This window comes from Ranitomeya imitator, chromosome 3 (assembly GCF_032444005.1).
Source record: "Ranitomeya imitator isolate aRanImi1 chromosome 3, aRanImi1.pri, whole genome shotgun sequence".
In the NCBI taxonomy this organism is placed as follows: Eukaryota; Metazoa; Chordata; class Amphibia; order Anura; family Dendrobatidae; genus Ranitomeya; species Ranitomeya imitator.
In genome coordinates this window covers 209072519-209093572 of record NC_091284.1, presented here as the reverse complement: position 1 = coordinate 209093572, position 21054 = coordinate 209072519, and the positions used below count along the sequence as shown (strand labels likewise).

The 21054-nt window shown below is 42.2% G+C and overlaps 1 protein-coding gene across 3 annotated transcripts in view; it reads right to left on the bottom strand.

The window, feature by feature from the left end:
* MAGI3 (membrane associated guanylate kinase, WW and PDZ domain containing 3) overlaps positions 1-21054 on the bottom strand; it is a 372638-nt gene that overhangs the window by 20089 nt on the left and 331495 nt on the right. For all 3 annotated transcript variants that reach the window (XM_069761755.1, XM_069761757.1, XM_069761756.1), the window contains exon 17: positions 8805-8904. In XM_069761755.1, the coding sequence (XP_069617856.1) occupies positions 8805-8904 (100 nt within the window). The remainder of the gene's footprint in view (positions 1-8804; positions 8905-21054) is intronic.

The window sequence follows — 21054 nt, the reverse complement described above, 5'->3', positions numbered from 1 at the left end:
CCTGGGGGTTTCTGACCACATCAGTTACTCTACAGGATATACTTACTTACTCCTTGCCATTATCCCTTTAATGACAAACGCATTATATCTACTGAAGCGGTGTATATACATAGACTACCTGACGGACAGATTTTAATATTGTAATTAACATTCACTAAAAACGCAATAAGTATTAAAACAATTTATATTTACAGACTGTATAAGACAAATATCTAAATACATGTAAGGTATTAATAATAATCTTTATTTAAATAGCGCCAACATATTCCAGATCGAGAATCCTGCTATTAATCCTTTGTAAACGCTTCTACAGGTCTTTAAACACGACTCTGTACGCCCAACAGAGCGTTTTGTATTTCACCCAAATATTAAAACTCTTGGGACACGTGGAAGCATTTAGTTTTTTATATTTTATTTATTATTATATACTTTAGCTAGATGGTGTCCCGATTCTAACACATCGGGTATTCTAGAATATGCATGTCCACGTAGTATATTGCCCAGCCACGTAGTATATTGCCCAGCCACGTAGTATATTGCCCAGCCACGTAGTATATTGCCCAGTCACGTAGTATATTGCCCAGTCACGTAGTATATTGACCAGCCACGTAGTATATTGCCCAGCCACGTAGTATATTGCCCAGCCACGTAGTATATTGCCCAGCCACGTAGTATATTGCACAGCCCACGTAGTACAGTATATTGCCCAGTCACGTAGTATATTGCCCAGCCACATAGTATATAGCACAGCCCACGTAGTACGGTATATTGCCCAGTCACGTAGTATATTGCCCAGCCACGTAGTATATAGCAGAGCCACGTAGTATATTGCCTAGCCACGTAGTATATTGCCCAGCACAGAGCCATGTAGTATAGAGACTAAAAAAAATAAACATATACTCACCTATAGCCCATTGAAGTCCTGCTATACTTGCCATCCGCCGCCTTTCCCGCTCCTCACCACGCTCCTGGGATCGCTCCATTGCAAGCGGCAGCTTGCAGTCCCAGGGCTGGTGTGAGCAGGACCTATGATGACGTTGTGGTCACATGACCGTGACATCACGGCAGGTCCTTGTCGCACACCAGCCCTGGGACCGGTAGCTGCCGCTTGCAATGGAGCGGTCCCGGGAGCGTGGCGAGGAGCGAGAAAGGCGGCGGAGGGTGAGTATAGCAAGTTTTTTGTTTTTATTATTTTTAACATGACATTTTTACTATTGATGCTGCATAGGCAGCATCAATAGTAAATAGTTGGGGACACACAGGGTTAATAGCAGCGGTAACGGAGTGCGTTACACCGCGGGCCGTTACCGCTGCCATTAACCCTGTGTGAGGGGTGAGTGGAGGAGATTACGGAGCGGGCGCCAGGCAGTGAGTGCAGGGGAGTAGGGGAGGGACTAATCGGACTGTGGCCGTCGCTGATTGGTCGCAGCAGCCATGACAGGCAGCTGCCGAGACCAATCAGCGAATGAATAACCGTGACAGAAGGATAGACAGACAGAAGTGACCCTTAGACAAATATATATATACAGTGGGGCAAAAAAGTATTTAGTCAGTCAGCAATAGTGCAAGTTCCACCACTTAAAAAGATGAGAGGCGTCTGTAATTTACATCATAGGTAGACCTCAACTATGGGAGACAAACTGAGAAAAAAAAATCCAGAAAATCACATTGTCTGTTTTTTTAACATTTTATTTGCATATTATGGTGGAAAATAAGTATTTGGTCAGAAACAAAATTTCATCTCAATACTTTGTAATATATCCTTTGTTGGCAATGACAGAGGTCAAACGTTTTCTGTAAGTCTTCACAAGGTTGCCACACACTGTTGTTGGTATGTTGGCCCATTCCTCCATGCAGATCTCCTCTAGAGCAGTGATGTTTTTGGCTTTTCGCTTGGCAACACGGACTTTCAACTCCCTCCAAAGGTTTTCTATAGGGTTGAGATCTGGAGACTGGCTAGGCCACTCCAGGACCTTGAAATGCTTCTTACGAAACCACTCCTTCATTGCCCTGGCGGTGTGCTTTGGATCATTGTCATGTTGAAAGACCCAGCCACGTTTCATCTTCAATGCCCTTGCTGATGGAATGAGGTTTGCACTCAAAATCTCACGATACATGGCCCCATTCATTCTTTCATGTACCCGGATCAGTCGTCCTGGCCCCTTTGCAGAGAAACAGCCCCAAAGCATGATGTTTCCACCACCATGCTTTACAGTAGGTATGGTGTTTGATGGATGCAACTCAGTATTCTTTTTCCTCCAAACACGACAAGTTGTGTTTCTACCAAACAGTTCCAGTTTGGTTTCATCAGACCATAGGACATTCTCCCAAAACTCCTCTGGATCATCCAAATGCTCTCTAGCAAACTTCAGACGGGCCCGGACATGTACTGGCTTAAGCAGTGGGACACGTCTGGCACTGCAGGATCTGAGTCCATGGTGGCGTAGTGTGTTACTTATGGTAGGCCTTGTTACATTGGTCCCAGCAATCTGCAGTTCATTCACTAGGTCCCCCCGCGTGGTTCTGGGATTTTTGCTCACCGTTCTTGTGATCATTCTGACCCCACGGGGTGGGATTTTGCGTGGAGCCCCAGATCGAGGGAGATTATCAGTGGTCTTGTATGTCTTCCATTTTCTAATTATTGCTCCCACTGTTGATTTCTTCACTCCAAGCTGGTTGGCTATTGCAGATTCAGTCTTCCCATCCTGGTGCAGGGCTACAATTTTGTTTCTGGTGTCCTTTGACAGCTCTTTGGTCTTCACCATAGTGAAGTTTGGAGTCAGACTGTTTGAGGGTGTGCACAGGTGTCTTTTTATACTGATAACAAGTTTAAACAGGTGCCATTTCTACAGGTAATGAGTGGAGGAAAGAGGAGACTCTTAAAGAAGAAGTTACAGGTCTGTGAGAGACAGAAATCTTGATTGTTTGTTTCTGACCAAATACTTTTTTTCCACCATAATATGCAAAAAAAATGATAAAAAAACAGACAATGTGATTTTCTGGATTTTTTTTTCTCAGTTTGTCTCCCATAGTTGAGGTCTACCTATGATGTAAATTACGGACGCCTCTCATCTTTTTAAGTGGTGGAACTTGCACTATTGCTGACTGACTAAATACTTTTTTGCCCCACTGTATATATGTTTATATATATATATATATATATATATATATATATATATATATATATATATATATATATATATATATATATATATATATATATATATGGTCACCAGCTTGGGTATAAATATATATGCATGTTATAGACTGCAGACTTGTGTGTGTGTGTAATAAATACCCTTTACTGATACTCGGTTTTGTCTCTGTTAGTATATAGTATAAGGAATAGATAACAGTTAAGGTACCTTCACACATAACGATATTGTTAACGATATCGTTGCTATTTGTGACGTAGCAACGATATCGTTAATGAAATCGTTATGTGTGACAGCGACCAACGATCAGGCCCCTGCTGGGAGATCGTTGGTCGCTGAATAAAGTCCAGAACTTTATTTCGTCGCTGGACTCCCTGGAGACATCGCTGGATCGGCGTGTGTGACACCGATCCAGCGATGTCTTCACTGGTAACCAGGGTAAACATCGGGTAACTAAGCGCAGGGCCGCGCTTAGTAACCCGATGTTTACCCTGGTTACCATGCTAAAAGTAAAAAAAAACAAACAGTACATACTTACCTACAGCCGTCTGTCCTCCAGCGCTGTGCTCTGCACTCCTCCTGTACTGGCTGTGTAACCCGGAAAGCAGAGCGGTGACGTCACCGCTCTGCTTTCCGGCTCACAGACAGTACAGGAGGAGAGCAGAGAAGCAGATCGCAGCGCTGGAGGACAGACGGCTGTAGGCAAGTATGTACTGTTTTTTTTTTTTTTACTTTTAGCATGGTAACCAGGGTAAACATCGGGTTACTAAGCGTGGCCCTGCGCTTAGTTACCCGATGTTTACCCTGGTTACCGGCATCGTTGGTCGCTGGAGAGCGGTCTGTGTGACAGCTCTCCAGCGACCAAACAGCGACGCTGCAGCGATTCGGATCGTTGTCGGTATCGCTGCAGCGTCGCTAAATGTGAAGGGGCCTTTAGTGTATAGTAGAAGGTAAAGATAACATTGTGGTATTAAGTGGATATTAATTATTAGTAGTCAATTTTGGCGTTAATAGCGGATATCGGACCTCATTAGAGGTGCAGGGAGAATTCCTCTTTGGTAACCATAAGGTTAATATTTTGTGGAGTAAAATTCTCACCCTTTACATCAGTACACGCTGGAGCCGGGTGTACCTTTCTCAGCTTCACTGCATACAGACATGAAATGATTAAAGTCGCGTGCATGCACAAGACTTACAGAGAACCAGCGGTGATGCTGGATCTTGCAAATCATGCCATCACATCCACAGGGTGTGGCAACCTGATTAGTGGGATGACTAATCTGGAGAAACCAACACCCCCCTAACTAGTCTGAAACTAATTAGAATATCGGAAAATGATTTTAAACATTTTTTTTTGCCATAAACTGTAATAGCGTTTACTGTACAGAGGGCTTGTGAGACAGGGTGCGAACACAAAATAAACGCATGGTGCTGGTTTGGGGGCACGGTGGATTTGCCAGATACCCTTTAAAGAGGCATGTAAGAAGCTTTAATAGTTTGTAAAAAGATGGAACAGGTAAAAGTTAGTATATTCCTGGCAGAGGTTGCCGCTGGCCAAGGAGCAGCACATACACGCATGGCCAAAATTGTTGGTACCCCTCGTTCAATGACACAAAAACCCACAATGGTCACAGAAATAACTTGAATCTGACAAAAGTAATTAATAAAAAAATCTATGAAAATGAACAAAAGAAAGTTAGACATTGCTTTTCATCCATGCTTCCACAGAATATTTTTAAAAATAAAACTCAAGAAATAGGCCTGGACAGAAATGATGGTACCCATAACTTAATATTTTGTTGCACAACCGTTTGAGGCAATCACTGCAATGAAACGATTCCTGTAACTATCAATGAGACTTCTGCACCTCTCGACAGATATTTTAGCCCACTCCTCAAGAGCAAACTGCTTCAGCTGTCTCGTGTTGAAGGTTGTCTTTTCCAGATGGCACGTTTCAGCTCTTTCCAAAGATGCTCAATAGGATTTAGGTCAGGGCTCATAGAAGACCACTTCAGAATAGTCCAATGTTTTCCTCTTAGCCATTCTTGGGTGTTTTTAGCTGTGTGTTTTGGGTCATTATCTTGTTGTAAGACCCATGACCTGCCACTGAGACCAAGCTTTCTGACACTGGGAAGCATATTTCTCTCTAGAATCCCTTGATAGTCTTGAGATTTAATTGTACCCTGCACAGATTCTAGACACCTTGTGCCAGATGCAGCAAAGCAGCCCCAGAACAAAACAGAGCCTCCTCCATGTTTCACAGTAGGGACAGTGTTCTTTTCTTGAAAGCTTCATTTTTCCATCTGTGAACATAGAGCTGATGTGCCTTGCCAAAAAGTTCATTTTTTGTCTGGACTCTTGTTACCATTCATATTATACATCTTTCTGATTTGTCATCAATTTTCCTCCTGCAGCCACATCCAAGGAGGTTGGCTACAGTCCCATGGATCTTAACTTTCTGAATAATATGTGCAACTGTAGTCACAGGAACATCAAGCCACTTGGAGATGGTCTTATAACTTTTACCTTTAACATGTTTGTCTATAATTTTCTTTCTAATATCCTGAGAAAATTCTTTCCTTCGTTTCCTCTGGTCCATGTTGAGTGTGATACACACCATGTCACCAAACAGTACAGTGAGCCCTATATACAGGCCCATTCACTGATTCCAAGATTGTAGACACCTGTGACGCTAGTTAGTGGACAGACCTTGATTCAACATGTCCCTTTTGTCACATTATTTTCAGGGGTACTATCATTTCTGTCCGGGCCTATTTCATGAGTCTTTTTTTTTTTTTATTCTGTGGAAGCATGGTTGAAAAGCAATGTCTGACTTTCATTTGTTCGTTTTCATAGACCTTTTATTATTACTTTGTCAGATTCAAGTTAATTCTGTGACCATTGTGGGTTTTTCTGTCATTAAACGAAGGGTACCAACAATTTTGACCATGTGTGTATATGTCTATCTATCTATCTATCTATATACACACACACACACACACACACACACACACACATAGTCTGGGGAAAATAAGTATTTGACACGCTGCCGATTTTGCAAGTTTTCTCACCCTACAAAGAATGGTGGTTTCTGTAATTTTTATCATATTCTTTAAAAGACGGAATGTTTAAAAAAAGAACTGAAAATCACATTGTATGATTTTTACATAATTAATTTGCATGTTATTGCATAAGTATGTTATTGACCATGTTTGCACCCCCTGCAGCAGGGATTTTTGCCCACTCCTCTATACAGATCTTCAGATATTTCAGGTTTCGGGGCTATGGCTGGGAAACATTGAGTTTCTGCTCCTTCTAAAGATTTTCTATTGGGTTCAGGTCTGGAATCTGGCTAGCCACTCCAGGACCTTGAAATACTTCTTACGGAGCCACTCCTTAGTTCCTCTGGCTGTGTGTTTCGGGTCATTGTCATACTGGGAGACCCAGCCACGTCCCATCTGCAATGCTCATACTGAGGGGAGGAGATTGTTGGCCACAATCTCGTGATACATGACCACATGCATCCTCCCTTCAATACAGTGCAGTCGTCCTATTCGCTTTGCAGAAAAAAACGATCAAAGTATGAGGTTTCCTCCACCATGCCTCACGGTTTGGACAGTGATCTTGGGGTTGTACTCATCCTTCTTCCAAACATGGCGAGTGGGGTTGATACCAAAAAGTTCTATATTGGTCTCATCTGACCACATGACCTTCTCCCATGCCTCCTCTTTATCATTCAGATGGTCTTTAGCAAACTTCCAATGGGCCTGGACAAGTGCTGGCAGGACTGTGTGTACCCTACAGGATTTTAATCCATGACGGCATAGTGTGTTACTAAGGGTAATGTTTGAGACTGTGGCCCCAGCTCTCTTCAGGTCATTGACCAGGTCCTCACATGTACTTCTGGGCTGATTCCTGACCTTTCCCAGAATCATCCTAACCCCACGAGGCGAGATCTTACATGGAGCCCCAGACCGAGGAAGATTGACAGTCATCTTGTTTTTCTTTCATTTTCTAATAATTGTGTTAACAGTTGTTGCCTTCTCACCAAGCTGCATGCCTATTATCCTGTAGTGCATCCTAGCATTGTGCAGATCTACAATTTTGTCCCTGTGTCCGTCGACAGCTCTTTAGTCTTGGCCATAGTGGAGAGGTTGGAGTGTGATTGTGTGTGGGTAGATTTCTTTTTACACAGGAAACAGGTTCAAACTGATGCAATAAATACATGTAATGAGTGTAGAGTAGGAGGCTTCTTAAAGAAAAACTAACAGATATTTGAGAGCTAGAATTCTTGATGGTTGGTAGGTGATCTAACACTTATTTCATGCAATAAAATGCAATTTAATTATGTAGAAATACAATGTGATTTTCTGGTTTTAATTTTTTAGATTCCGTCTCTCACAGTTAAAGTCTATCTACAATAAGAATTACAGAACTCTTCATTCTTTGGAAAAGCTTGCAAAATCCACAGTGTATCAAATACTTATTTTCCCCTCTGTGTATGTGATATAATAAATCTATAATATAACGGTGGGAGCGTCACTCTGTCCGAAGCCTTTATAGACTGCGCAAGCGCGACGCACCGCGCCTGCGCAGTCTGGACAAGAGTGACGCAGCCGAACTTACTTATCCCCCCCCCAATATACCGGCCATGGGGGCTCCACACAACTGTGTATCCCCCATAATATAGCGGCCATGGGGGCTCCGTGCTCTGCAGCTCCAGTCAGGGTAGATGTAGAGCCCAGCGGAGCTCCAGGACCTTCCATGATGTCACCAGCATGTGACCAGTGATGCGAGTGGGCGGAGTCAGCCCTCGCTGTGCTGGTTGCAGGGGTGCTGTATCCATTATAGCCAGTGCCGCACTCAGGCAGTAAGTACAGCCACACTCACGCAGTACAGTCACACTCGCCCGCACTCACACAGTACAGCCGTGCTCAGTATAGCTGCAGACAGAAAGATGGGAACAACATATGGCAGAATGGAAACAGGAACAGGCAAAATGGGTGCAGCTCATTACAGCAGAATTGGGGCACAGGATGGGAGCAGAACATGACAGAATGGGGACGCAGGATGGTAACACCACATGACAAAATGGGGACGCAGGATGGGAACAGCACATGACAGAATGGTTGCGCACGATAGGAGCACCACAGGGCAGGATGGGAGCAGCACATGACAGGATGGGGATGCAAGTTGGAACAGCACATGACAGGATGTGGGCGCAGGGTGGAGCAGCACATGACAGGATGGGGACGCAGGATGGAGCAGCACATGACAGGATGGGGGCGCAGGATGGAGCAGCACATGACAGGATGGGGACGCAGGATGGAGCAGCACATGACAGGATGGGGGCGCAGGATGGAGCAGCACATGACAGGATGGGGACGCAGGATGGAGCAGCACATGACAGGATGGGGGAGCAAGTTGGGAGCAGCACATACCAGGATGGAGACCATATACCAATATAAATGCTCGCCACCCGGGCGTAGAACGGGTTCAATAGCCAATATATATATATATATACATATTTCATTGCGTTTTGCTGTCATATTAGTCGAATTACAAGACCACCTCAATTATCACTTCCATTTTTCTCCACATATTAGCAACATGCCATTTAGATCAGTATCAGGGTGTCTATATTCCTACCTGTCCAGCGTTCCATAATTCGGTGCTTGACCCATGGCTCGATGCTGTGGGGCGGGGCTCTGTCTTGCAGAGTTGGATCCTGATGGGGGGCCTTTGTGTTCTGAAAAAAGAAATAATACTTTAGTAAGTGCATAAACTTAATTGTTCGTCTTTTATTATATTATTACAGTCTTGCCAAATGGGCTGCAATTTTATTGTCGTCATTTAAAAGGTGAAAAAAAGGTCTCCCAAGTGGATAAAAATGAACTTTTAGATTTTTTTTGCAGGGATGCTTGCAGCTTTTTAGGAGTTGTCATAGCTGGAAATCTGTTTGGTTGGCCTCAATCTATAACCCATTAACTACAGTCAAACAGCACAGATACATAAAAGAATAATAGATTTCTCCATTTTTTTTAAAAACCTAACATCAAAACCAGCCTTTTCATTTATGTATTTTTTTGCCATCTCTTCATCCCTTTGGGAGATTGTATATATTTAGAAAAGGGAAAAGGTGAAGATGAATCGTATGAAAGAACTAATGAAATATTAAACTTCATAGAAATGATAGGCAGAATAAAATGAGCAACAACATCCATGATAATAATATACTGAGGATTGCTTGTTTTTAAATAGGGTACATAGATATTTCTCAAAATGCAGGAAGCTCAAAACCAAAATCCATAGAAGTGTACGTGAACACGTTAAGTATTTCTTGTAGACACTTCTCCATCAAAAACATAACTCTTGGCAGGAAAAAATGGTGCAGAAAAATAAACGTTTTTGCCAGAGTTTTTCCCCAGTCATTAGAATGGTGAAAAATACTGCAAAAAAACAAAACAAAAACGAAGGACTGACATGCTGCAGCTATGGAACTGCTTCAAATCTACAAAGAAAATTAAGTATCGTGTGTATGACGTTTCAGAAATCTCATTCACTTTGTGGGGACAGTTTGGACTATACACATGAACGTTGCCGCTGTTCCACAATTTGCCAGGTTGATGGAACTTTACTAAATATTGACGTGATAACTTTGGATGAAATTTTAGATGCCTACAGATGGGAGTCAATCTTCCACTATAAATTCTGCTGCAGATTTTGTTTGAAATTGTGACTGATTTCACCCTATGGTTGATACAGGCCAAATCAGCACGGTAAAAAATCTGCTGCCATGTAGTCCTACATATCCATTAGCTCTATATAATCAGACACCCACCACCGATTTGCAAGTTTCTGACTATGCACTGTGTATACAAACAGCGGTCAATCAGTGGTGTGAATGGGGTTATACAGAGCTCAGCATTCCAACAACTGGCAGATCTGCAACAGATATTACAGTGATTTTATACAATCTGCAGCAAGCAAGGAAGTGATACATTGCTGGAAAGAGGGTCTCTAACACTGGTTCATGCGCTCTAAAATGGGACAATGAAAAGCCTCTCCTATTGGGTAATTGAACCCTTGTGTTCAATTCCTTGATGGGGATGCATCTTACTTTCTTAGAGCAAGTCCTCTTTAGTATAGTGGTGAGTATCCCAAGCTATTGAGCGGGAGATCAGGGTTTGATTCCCTGAGGGAGCTTCTTTCTTAGAGCAAGTCCTTGTTAGTATAGTGGTATCCCCATGAATCGAGCAGGAAATTGGGATTTGATTCCCTGAGGGGCAGGCTTCTTACTTTCTTAGAGCAAGTCCTTGTTAGTATAGTGGTGAGTATCCCCAATGTAGAACGGATGATTGGGGTTCGATTCCCAGAGGGGCAGGCTTCTTACTTTCTTAGAGCAAGTCCTTGTTAGTATAGTGGTGAGTATCCCCACATGTTGAACAGAAGATTGGGGTTCGATTCCCTGAGGGGCAGGCTTCTTACTTTCTTAGAGCAAGTTCTTGTTAGTATAGTGGTGAGTATCCCCAATGTTGAACGGATGATTGGGATTTGATTCCCCGAGGGGCAGGCTTCTTACTTTCTTAGAGCAAGTCCTTGTTAGTATAGTGGTGAGTATCCCCAATGTAGAACGGATGATTGGGGTTCGATTCCCAGAGGGGCAGGCTTCTTACTTTCTTAGAGCAAGTCCTCATAAGAATAGTGGTGAGTATCCCGTGTCGAGCAGGGGGATTGGGGTTCGATTCCCCAAGGGGAAAGCTTCTTACTTTCTTAGAGCAAGTCCTCGTTAGTATAGTGGTGAGTATCCCCACATGTTAACAGAAGATTGGGGTTCGATTCCCTGAGGGGCAGGCTTCTTACTTTCTTAGAGCAAGTCCTTGTTAGTATAGTGGTGAGTATCCCCAACGTTGAACGGATGATTGGGGTTTGATTCCCCAAGGGGCAGGCTTCTTACTTTCTTAGAGCAAGTCCTCATTAGTATAGTGGTGAGTATCCTGTGTCGAGCGGGGGATTGGGGTTCGATTCCCCAAGGGGAAAGCTTTTTACAGCAAGTCCTCGTTAGTATAGTGGCGAGTATCTCAACCTATCAAGTCGGGAGACCGGGTTCGATTCCAATAGGGGCAGGTTTCTTACTTTCTCAAATGGGAAAGAGAAAACTTAGTGATAGATTCGCTTTAAGATGCTGCTTTGAGGAAAACCTGAAAATGCATTTATTATCATTTATAATCTTCTTTTCTTTCCCTTCAACATAAAGCCACAAGAAAATTAAGTTAAAAAGCATTGTACAAACACATTCCAAAGCCTTTTTGTAAAACATGGACAGGTACGCCAGCCTCTGATTACTGCACTGACATGTGTCTTCGGATATCACATGCATATAAGAAAGGGCAGCATAAAATGTAGGATACTGCATCAGATTTAATTGGCTAGTAGGGAGTTAATCAGCAAGCCACAGTAGTCTTTAACTAACATAACTATACCATGTCGTGGCCAACTTCCACGCATCGGTGCCCTGTTCAGGCTGTGCACCAGCTGTGTGTGTGGAGATAACAACTAAGGAGCTGAGGGGCTAAGAAATGCGGCCAAGAAGCAAGGAAAGCAATGAAATGTTTAGCTGCAGAGTGATGCTCTTCTCCAGTTCTCTAAAAGCTCCTCATTTGGAACTCTCTATAGTTTAGCTGGACGAGATAAGAGCCAAGAAGCAACACAATACATGTTCTCATGACTCATGATCCACATCCACAATAGGAAAACCAAAAGAAATGTCCACCTTTAATAGAAATCAGAGAACGCAGATCCTGGCACTCACTCCGGTCTCCCATCAAGGTCATAATTGCAATGCTACATGTGCTGGTTACCAGTAGGGACTGTTAACTCTCTCAGGCATGTTCAGCTCTCCTTGTCAGGAAAGAATCTCATCTATCTGCTCTTAACATTTTAGGAAAGAATTCACTGTTGATAGGCTGCACTTTCTCCCACTTCAGGAGAGGCCACAGAACAGATCATGTCCATCAGTTCTATCCATGTCTCTGCATGGCTTTTTATCAGATACATCTGCAGCTAAATATTAAGAATAAATCGGGTATAATTGATTTTAATTTAAAGGGATCTGTCCAACAGAAAGGTTTACTTCAGAATCAAATAAGTCCAGAAGTAACTGGACTCTGTCCTTAGGACAGGCATAAGCCTTTCCGTGAATATTTCTTCCTTAAATGTGTGTATATGTGCATGTAGTATAGTGTGAGTGCCTCTGCTCGCTGGTGTCCAGCGCCGTCCCGACCCTCTTCTCAGTGACGTCACCACGATTCAGGCTATTCAGCGCACTGTATGTGTGTGTGAGCCGAAAGTCTCATTTACAATGAAAGGCTATATAGCCACGTTCTGACGCTCCATAGGCTTACATTGTAAGTCACCAGCGGGTTATGCACAGCACAGCGTGATCTGAAGAGTCTGTAGACATCACTGAGAAGAGGAGCAGAACGGAGCTGGACACTGGAGAAGGCCGCGGTAGGTTGGTATATTAACCCCTTCATGACCGGAGGTATTTTTTATTTTGTGCTTTCGTTTTTTGCTCCCCTTCAACTTTTTTTTATTTTTCTGTCAAAATCGCCATGTGAGAGCTTGATTTTTGCGCCACGAGTTGTACTTTTGAACTACACCATTGGTTTTAACATAGTGTCCTGGAAAATGGGAAAAAAATTCAAAGTGCAGTGAAATTGCAAAAAAAAAAAAAAAAAATGCAATCCCAGAGTTGTTTTTTTGTTTGGCTTTTTTTTTCTTTTACTGTGTTCACTAAATGCTAAAACTGACCTGCTATTATGATTCTCCAGGTCATTGAGATCATAGACACCTAACATGTCTAGGTTCTTTTTTATGTAAGTGGTGAAAAAATTTCTAAACTTTGCAAAAATTTTTTTTAAAAATTGCACCATTTTGAAACCCGTAGCATCTCTATTTTTCATGATCTCGGGCAGGTGAGGGCTTATTTTTTGCGGTCCGAGCTGATGTTTTCAACCCCTTCAAGACCTTGCCCTTTTTCATTTTCGTTTTTCGCTCCCCTCCTTCCCAGAGCCATAAATATTTTATTTTTCCGTCAATATGGCCATAAGAGGGCTTATTATTTGCGGGACAAGTTGTACTTTTGAACAACATCATTGGTTTTAGCATGTCGTGCGCAAGAAAATGGAAAAAAAAAAATTCCAAGTGCGGTGAAATTTCAAAAAAGTGCAATCCTACACCTGTTTTTTTGCTTGGCTTTTTTGCTAGGTTCATGAAATGCTAAAACTGACCTGCAATTATGATTCTCCAGGTCATTATGAGTTCATAGTCGCCAAACATGTCTAGGTTATAAAAAAGGTGGTAAAAAAGAATTACAAACTTTGCTAATTTTTTTTTTTTTTAATTGTGCAATTTTCCGATACCAGTAGCGTCTCCATTTTTCGTGATCTGGAGTCGGGTGAGGGCTTATTTTTTGCGTGCCGAGCTGAGATTTTTGGTGCAGATACGTTCTTTTGATCGTCCATTATGGCATTTTAATGCAATGTCGTGGCAACCAAAAAAATGTAAGTATGGCGTTTCACATTTTTTCTCGCTACACCGTTTAGCGATCAGGTTAATTTTTTTTATTGCTAGATCGTGCGATTCTGAACGCGGCAATACCAAATATGTGTAGGGGTCTCCCCTGCTCGCACGAGCTCCTTTTCTTCTCTCCCGGCCATGAAGTTTTAATTGTGAAGACTCAATAAAATTTGCTACTTTGAAGATTGGTGAGTGCATCCTGCTTTTTTCTTTTGCTACCTGGGCCAAATATGTGTAGGTTTGATTTTTTTAATGTTTTATTTTGAATGGGGCAAAAAGGGGGGTGATTTAAACTTTAACATTTTTTTTATTTTTTTCATATTTTTTATTTTACTTTTGCCATGCTTCAATAGCCTCCATGGGAGGCTAGAAGCTGGCACAACTCGATCGGCTCTACTAAATAGGAGCGAAGCTCAGATCGCTCCTATGTGGATTTACTGCATTGCTATGAGTGCTGACCAAAGGGTGGCGCTCATAGCAATATGGCATCAACAACCATAGAGGTCTCAAGGAGACCTCTGGTTGTTATGCCGATGCATCGCTGACCCCCGATCACGTGACGGGGGTCAGTGATGCGCTCATTTCCAACCAGATGGCTGGAAGCGCTAGTTAAAAGCCGCTGTCAGCGTTTGACAGCGGCATTTAACTAGTTAATAGCGGCGGGTGGATCGTGATTCCACTCTCCGCTATTGCGGGCACATGTCAGCTGTTCAAACAGCCGACATGTCCCGGCTTTGATGCGTGCTCATCACGGCATCGGTAAGGGGCTAATGATATCATTTTGGTGCAGAGTCCATATGGGTTGAAATTCATGGAGGGAAAAATGGTAACAAAATTCTCATTGGGGTCTGTTACAAACCCCCAAATATAACAGAAAGCATGGAAAGTCTACTTCTAAAGCAGATAGATGAAGCTGCAACCCATAATGAGGTCCTGGTTATGGGGGACTTTAACTACCCGGATATTAACTGGGAAACAGAAACCTGTGAAACCCATAAAGGCAAGAGGTTTCTGCTAATAACCAAGAAAAATTATCTTTCACAATTGGTGCAGAATCCAACCAGAGGAGCAGCACTTTTAGACCTAATACTATCTAATAGACCTGACAGAATAACAAATCTGCAGGTGGTTGGGCATTTAGGAAATAGCGACCACAATATTGTGCAGTTTCACCTGTCTTTCACTAAGGGGACTTGTCAGGGAGTCACAAAAACACTGAACTTTAGGAAGGCAAAGTTTGACCAGCTTAGAGATGCCCTTAATCTGGTAGACTGGGACAATATCCTCAGAAATAAGAATACAGATAATAAATGGAAAATGTTTAAGAACATCCTAAATAGGCAGTGTAAGCGGTTTATACCTTGTGGGAATAAAAGGACTAGAAATAGGAAAAACCCAATGTGGCTAAACAAAGAAGTAAGACAGGCAATTAACAGTAAAAAGAAAGCATTTGCACTACTAAAGCAGGATGGCACCATTGAAGCTCTAAAAAACTATAGGGAGAAAAATACTTTATCTAAAAAACTAATTAAAGCTGCCAAAAAGGAAACAGAGAAGCACATTGCTAAGGAGAGTAAAACTAATCCCAAACTGTTCTTCAACTATATCAATAGTAAAAGAATAAAAACTGAAAATGTAGGCCCCTTAAAAAATAGTGAGGAAAGAATGGTTGTAGATGACGAGGAAAAAGCTAACATATTAAACACCTTCTTCTCCACGGTATTCACGGTGGAAAATGAAATGCTAGGTGAAATCCCAAGAAACAATGAAAACCCTATATTAAGGGTCACCAATCTAACCCAAGAAGAGGTGCGAAACCGGCTAAATAAGATTAAAATAGATAAATCTCCGGGTCCGGATGGCATACACCCACGAGTACTAAGAGAACTAAGTAATGTAATAGATAAACCATTATTTCTTATTTTTAGTGACTCTATAGCGACAGGGTCTGTTCCGCAGGACTGGCGCATAGCAAATGTGGTGCCAATATTCAAAAAGGGCTCTAAAAGTGAACCTGGAAATTATAGGCCAGTAAGTCTAACCTCTATTGTTGGTAAAATATTTGAAGGGTTTCTGAGGGATGTTATTCTGGATTATCTCAATGAGAATAACTGTTTAACTCCATATCAGCATGGGTTTATGAGAAATCGCTCCTGTCAAACCAATCTAATCAGTTTTTATGAAGAGGTAAGCTATAGGCTGGACCACGGTGAGTCATTGGACCTGGTATATCTCGATTTTTCCAAAGCGTTTGATACCGTGCCGCACAAGAGGTTGGTACACAAAATGAGAATGCTTGGTCTGGGGGAAAATGTGTGTAAATGGGTTAGTAACTGGCTAAGTGACAGAAAGCAGAGGGTGGTTATAAATGGTATAGCCTCTAACTGGGTCGCTGTGACCAGTGGGGTACCGCAGGGGTCAGTATTGGGACCTGTTCTCTTCAACATATTCATTAATGATCTGGTAGAAGGTTTACACAGTAAAATATCGATATTTGCAGATGATACAAAACTATGTAAAGCAGTTAATACAAGAGAAGATAGTATTCTGCTACAGATGGATCTGGATAAGTTGGAAACTTGGGCTGAAAGGTGGCAGATGAGGTTTAACAATGATAAATGTAAGGTTATACACATGGGAAGAGGGAATCAATATCACCATTACACACTGAACGGGAAACCACTGGGTAAATCTGACAGGGAGAAGGACTTGGGGATCCTAGTTAATGATAAACTTACCTGGAGCAGCCAGTGCCAGGCAGCAGCTGCCAAGGCAAACAGGATCATGGGGTGCATTAAAAGAGGTCTGGATACACATGATGAGAGCATTATACTGCCTCTGTACAAATCCCTAGTTAGACCGCACATGGAGTACTGTGTCCAGTTTTGGGCACCGGTGCTCAGGAAGGATATAATGGAACTAGAGAGAGTACAAAGGAGGGCAACAAAATTAATAAAGGGGATGGGAGAACTACAATACCCAGATAGATTAGCGAAATTAGGATTATTTAGTCTAGAAAAAAGACGACTGAGGGGCGATCTAATAACCATGTATAAGTATATAAGGGGACAATACAAATATCTCGCTGAGGATCTGTTTATACCAAGGAAGGTGACGGGCACAAGGGGGCATTCTTTGCGTCTGGAGAAGAGAAGGTTTTTCCACCAACATAGAAGAGGATTCTTTACTGTTAGGGCAGTGAGAATCTGGAATTGCTTGCCTGAGGAGGTGGTGATGGCAAACTCAGTCGAGGGGTTCAAGAGAGGCCTGGATGTCTTCCTGGAGCAGAACAATATTGTATCATACAATTATTAGGTTCTGTAGAAGGACGTAGATCTGGGTATTTATTATGATGGAATATAGGCTGAACTGGATGGACAAATGTCTTTTTTCGGCCTTACTAACTATGTTACTATGTTACTATGTTACTATGTAGATACAATGTTTTGATCGCCCGTTATTGCATTTTAATGCAATGTTGTGGCCATAAAAAAAAAAAGTTATTCTGGAGTTTTGACTTTTTTTCTCACAACGCCGTTTAGTGATCAGGTTAATCCTCTTTTTTTGACTGATTGATCGGGCGATTCTGAACGCGGCGATACCAAATATGTGCATGTTTGATTTTTTTTATTGTCTTATTTTGAATGAAGCGAAAGTTGGGTGATTAAGCTTTTATATTTTTAATTTTTTTTTAATTTTTTTTAAACTTTTGGCATACTTCAATAGTCTCCATGGGAGACTAGAAGCTGCCATAACCCGATCGCCTCTGCTACATGCAGGCGATGATCATATCTCACTTGCTATAAGCGCCGACCACCAGGTGGCACTCAAAGCAATCCGGCAGTGACAACTATAGAGGTCTCCAGGAGACCTCTGGTTGTCATGCCAAGCCATCGGTGACCAGTGATCACGTGACGGGGGTCACTGATGAGCGCATTTCTGGCGCGATTGCCGGAAATGCATGTTAAATGCCTCTGTCAGCGTTTGACAGCGTCATTTAACGGGTTAACAGTAGCAGGAGGAAAGAAATTCCTCCCGCAGCTGTTAGCGGCACATGTCAGGTGATCAGATCAGCTGTCATGTGCCGGAAAAGGTACGGGTTTCATTGATGGAGCCAGCACCAAACAGGGGGAGGCGTCCAATGACGGATAGATCCGTTGTTGGTTGTAAAGGGGTTAATGCACTCACACTGTACACCAAACACATAAACACACATTTAATGAAAAAAATATTCATAGGATTGTTTCTTTAGGCTACGTGCACACGTTTCGGATTCCCTGCGGATCCGCAGCATCTTTTTCTGCGCAGAAACGCTGCAGATCTGCAAGTGATTTACAGTACAATGTAAATCAATAGAAAAAAAATGCTGTGCTAATGGTGCGGAAATGCTGCGGATTAACCCCTTCATGACCCAGCCTATTTTGACCTTAATGACCTGGCCATTTTTTGCAATTCTGACCAGTGTCCCTTTATGAGGTAATAACTCAGGAACGCTTCAACGGATCCTAGCAATTCTGAGACTGTTTTTTCGTGACATAGTGGGCTTCATGTTAGTAGTAAATTTAGGTCGATATTTTTTGCATTTATTTGTGAAAAAATTGGAAATTTAGCAAAAATTTTGAAAATTTCGCAATTTTCAAATTTTGAATTTTTATTCTGTTAAACCAGAGAGTTATGTGACACAATATAGTTAATAAATAACATTTCCCACATGTCTACTTTACATCAGCACAATTTTGGAAACAAATTTTTTTTTGCTAGGAAGTTATAACGGTTAAAATTTGACCAGCGATTTCTCATTTTTACAACAAAATTTACAAAACCATTTTTATTAGGGACCACCTCACATTTGAAGTCAGTTTGAGGGGTCTATATGGCTGAAAATACCCAAAAGTGACACCATTCTAAAAACTACACCCCTCAAGGTACTCAAAACCACATTCAAGAAGTTTATTAACCCTTCAGGTGTTTCACAGCAGCAGAAGCAGCATGGAAGGAAAAAATGAACATTTCACTTTTTAGCCACAAAAATGATCTTTTAGCAACAATTTTTTTATTTTCCCAAGGGTAAAAGGAGAAAGTGGTCCATGAAAGTTGTTGTCCAATTTGTCCTGAGTACGCAGATACCCCATATGTGGGGGGAAGGGGGGAACCACTGTTTGGGCACACGGCAGGGTTTGGAAGGGAAGGAGCGCCATTTGATTTTTTTGAATGAAAGATTGGCTCCAATCTTTAGCGGACACCATGTTGCGTTTGGAGAGCCCCTGTGTGCCTAAATATTGGAGCTCCCCCACAACTGACCCCATTTTTGAAACTAGCCCCCCCAAGGAACTTATCTAGATGCATAGTGAGCACTTTGAACCCCCTGGTACTTCATTCACAAATTCATCCGTAAAAATGAAAAAGTACTTTTTTTTTTTCACAAAAAAACTTAATTTAGCCTCAATTTTTTCATTTTCACATGGGCAATAGGATAAAATGAATCCTAAAATTTGATGGGCAATTTTTCCTGAGTACACCGATACCTCATATGTGGGAGTAAACCACTGTTTTGGCGCACGACAGGGCTCGGAAGGGAAGGAGCGCCATTTGACTTTTTGAATGAAAAATTGGCTCCAATCTTTAGCGGACACCATGTCGCGTTTGGAGAGCCCCTGTGTGCCTAAACATTGAAACTACCCCACAAGTGACCCCATTTTGGAAACTAGATCCCCCAAGGAACTTATCTAGATGCATAGTGAGCACTTTGAACCCCCCAGGAGCTGCACAAATTGAACCGTAAAAATGAAAAAGTATATATTTTTTTTTTTTACAAAACTTTTCTTTTACCCTCAATTTTTTCATTTTCACATGGACAACAGAATAAAATGGATCCCCAAATTTGTTGGGCAATTTTTCCTGAGTACACCGATACCTGATATGTGGGGGTAAACCACTGTTTGGACGCTTAGCAAGGCTTGGAAGGGAAGGAGCGCCATTTGACTTTTTTAATAAAAAATTAGCTCCAATCATTAGCGGACATCATGTCGCGTTTGGAGAGCCCCTGTGTGCCTAAACATTGAAACTCCCCCACATGTGACCCCATTTTGGAAACTAGACCTCCCAAGGAACTAATCAAGATGTGTAGTGAGCACTTTTACCCCCAATTGCTTCACAGAAGTTTATAATGCAGAGGCGTGAAAATAAAAAAATCTTTTTCTTTTCCTCAAAATTGATTTTTCAGTCCACAATTGTTTATTTTCACAAGGGTAATAGGAGAAATTAGACCCCAAAAGTTGTTGTCCAGTTTGTCCTGAGTATGCTGGTACTCTATGTGTGGGGGTAAACCACTATTTGGGCACACGTCGGGGTTCGGAAGGGAAGTAGTGACGTTATGAAATGCAGACTTTGATGGAATGGTCTGCGAGTGTCATGTTACGTTTGGAGAGCTCCTGATGTGCCTAAACAGTAGAAACCCCCCACTAGTGACCCCATTTTGGAAAATAGACCCCCCCCAATGAACTTATCTAGATGTGTGGTGAACTCCCAAGTGCTTCACAGAATTTTAGAACATAGAGCAGTGAAAATAAAAAATCATTTTTTTCCCCCACAAAAATAAATTTTTAGCCCCCAATTTTTTATTTTCCCAAGGGTAACAGGAGAAATTAGACCCCCAACGTTCTTCTGAAATTTTTCCTGAGTACGCTTATGCCCCATATGTTTGAGTAAACCACTGTTTGGGCACACGTCGGGGCTCGGAAGGGAGGGAGCACCATTTGACTTTTTGAACGCAAGATTGGCTGGAATCAGTGGTGGCACCATGTCGCTTTTGGGACCCCCTGATGTGCCTAAACAGTGGAAACCCCTCAATTCTAACTTCAACACTAACCCCAAGACAACCCTAATCCTAATCCCAACCCTAACCATAACCCTAACCCCAACACAACCCTAACCCTAACCCCAACACACCCCTAACCCTAATCTTAACCCTAAGTCCAACCCCAACTCTAATCCCAACCCTAACTCTAATTCCAACCCTAACCCTAAGGCTATGTGCCCACGTTGCGGATTTGTGTGCAGATTTTTCTGCACCGTTTTGAAAAATCTGCAGGTAAAAACACACTGCATTTTACCTGCGGATTTCCTGTGGTTTTACACCTACGGATTTTCCTGTGGTTTACATGGTACTGTACAACACAAGGAAAGCTGCTGCCAATCCGCAGCAGCCAATCCGCTGCGGATCCGCGGCCAAATCCGCACCGTGTGCACATACCCCAATTCCAACCCTAACCGCAATCCTAACCCTAGTTCTAACCCTAACCCTAGTGGAAAAATAAAA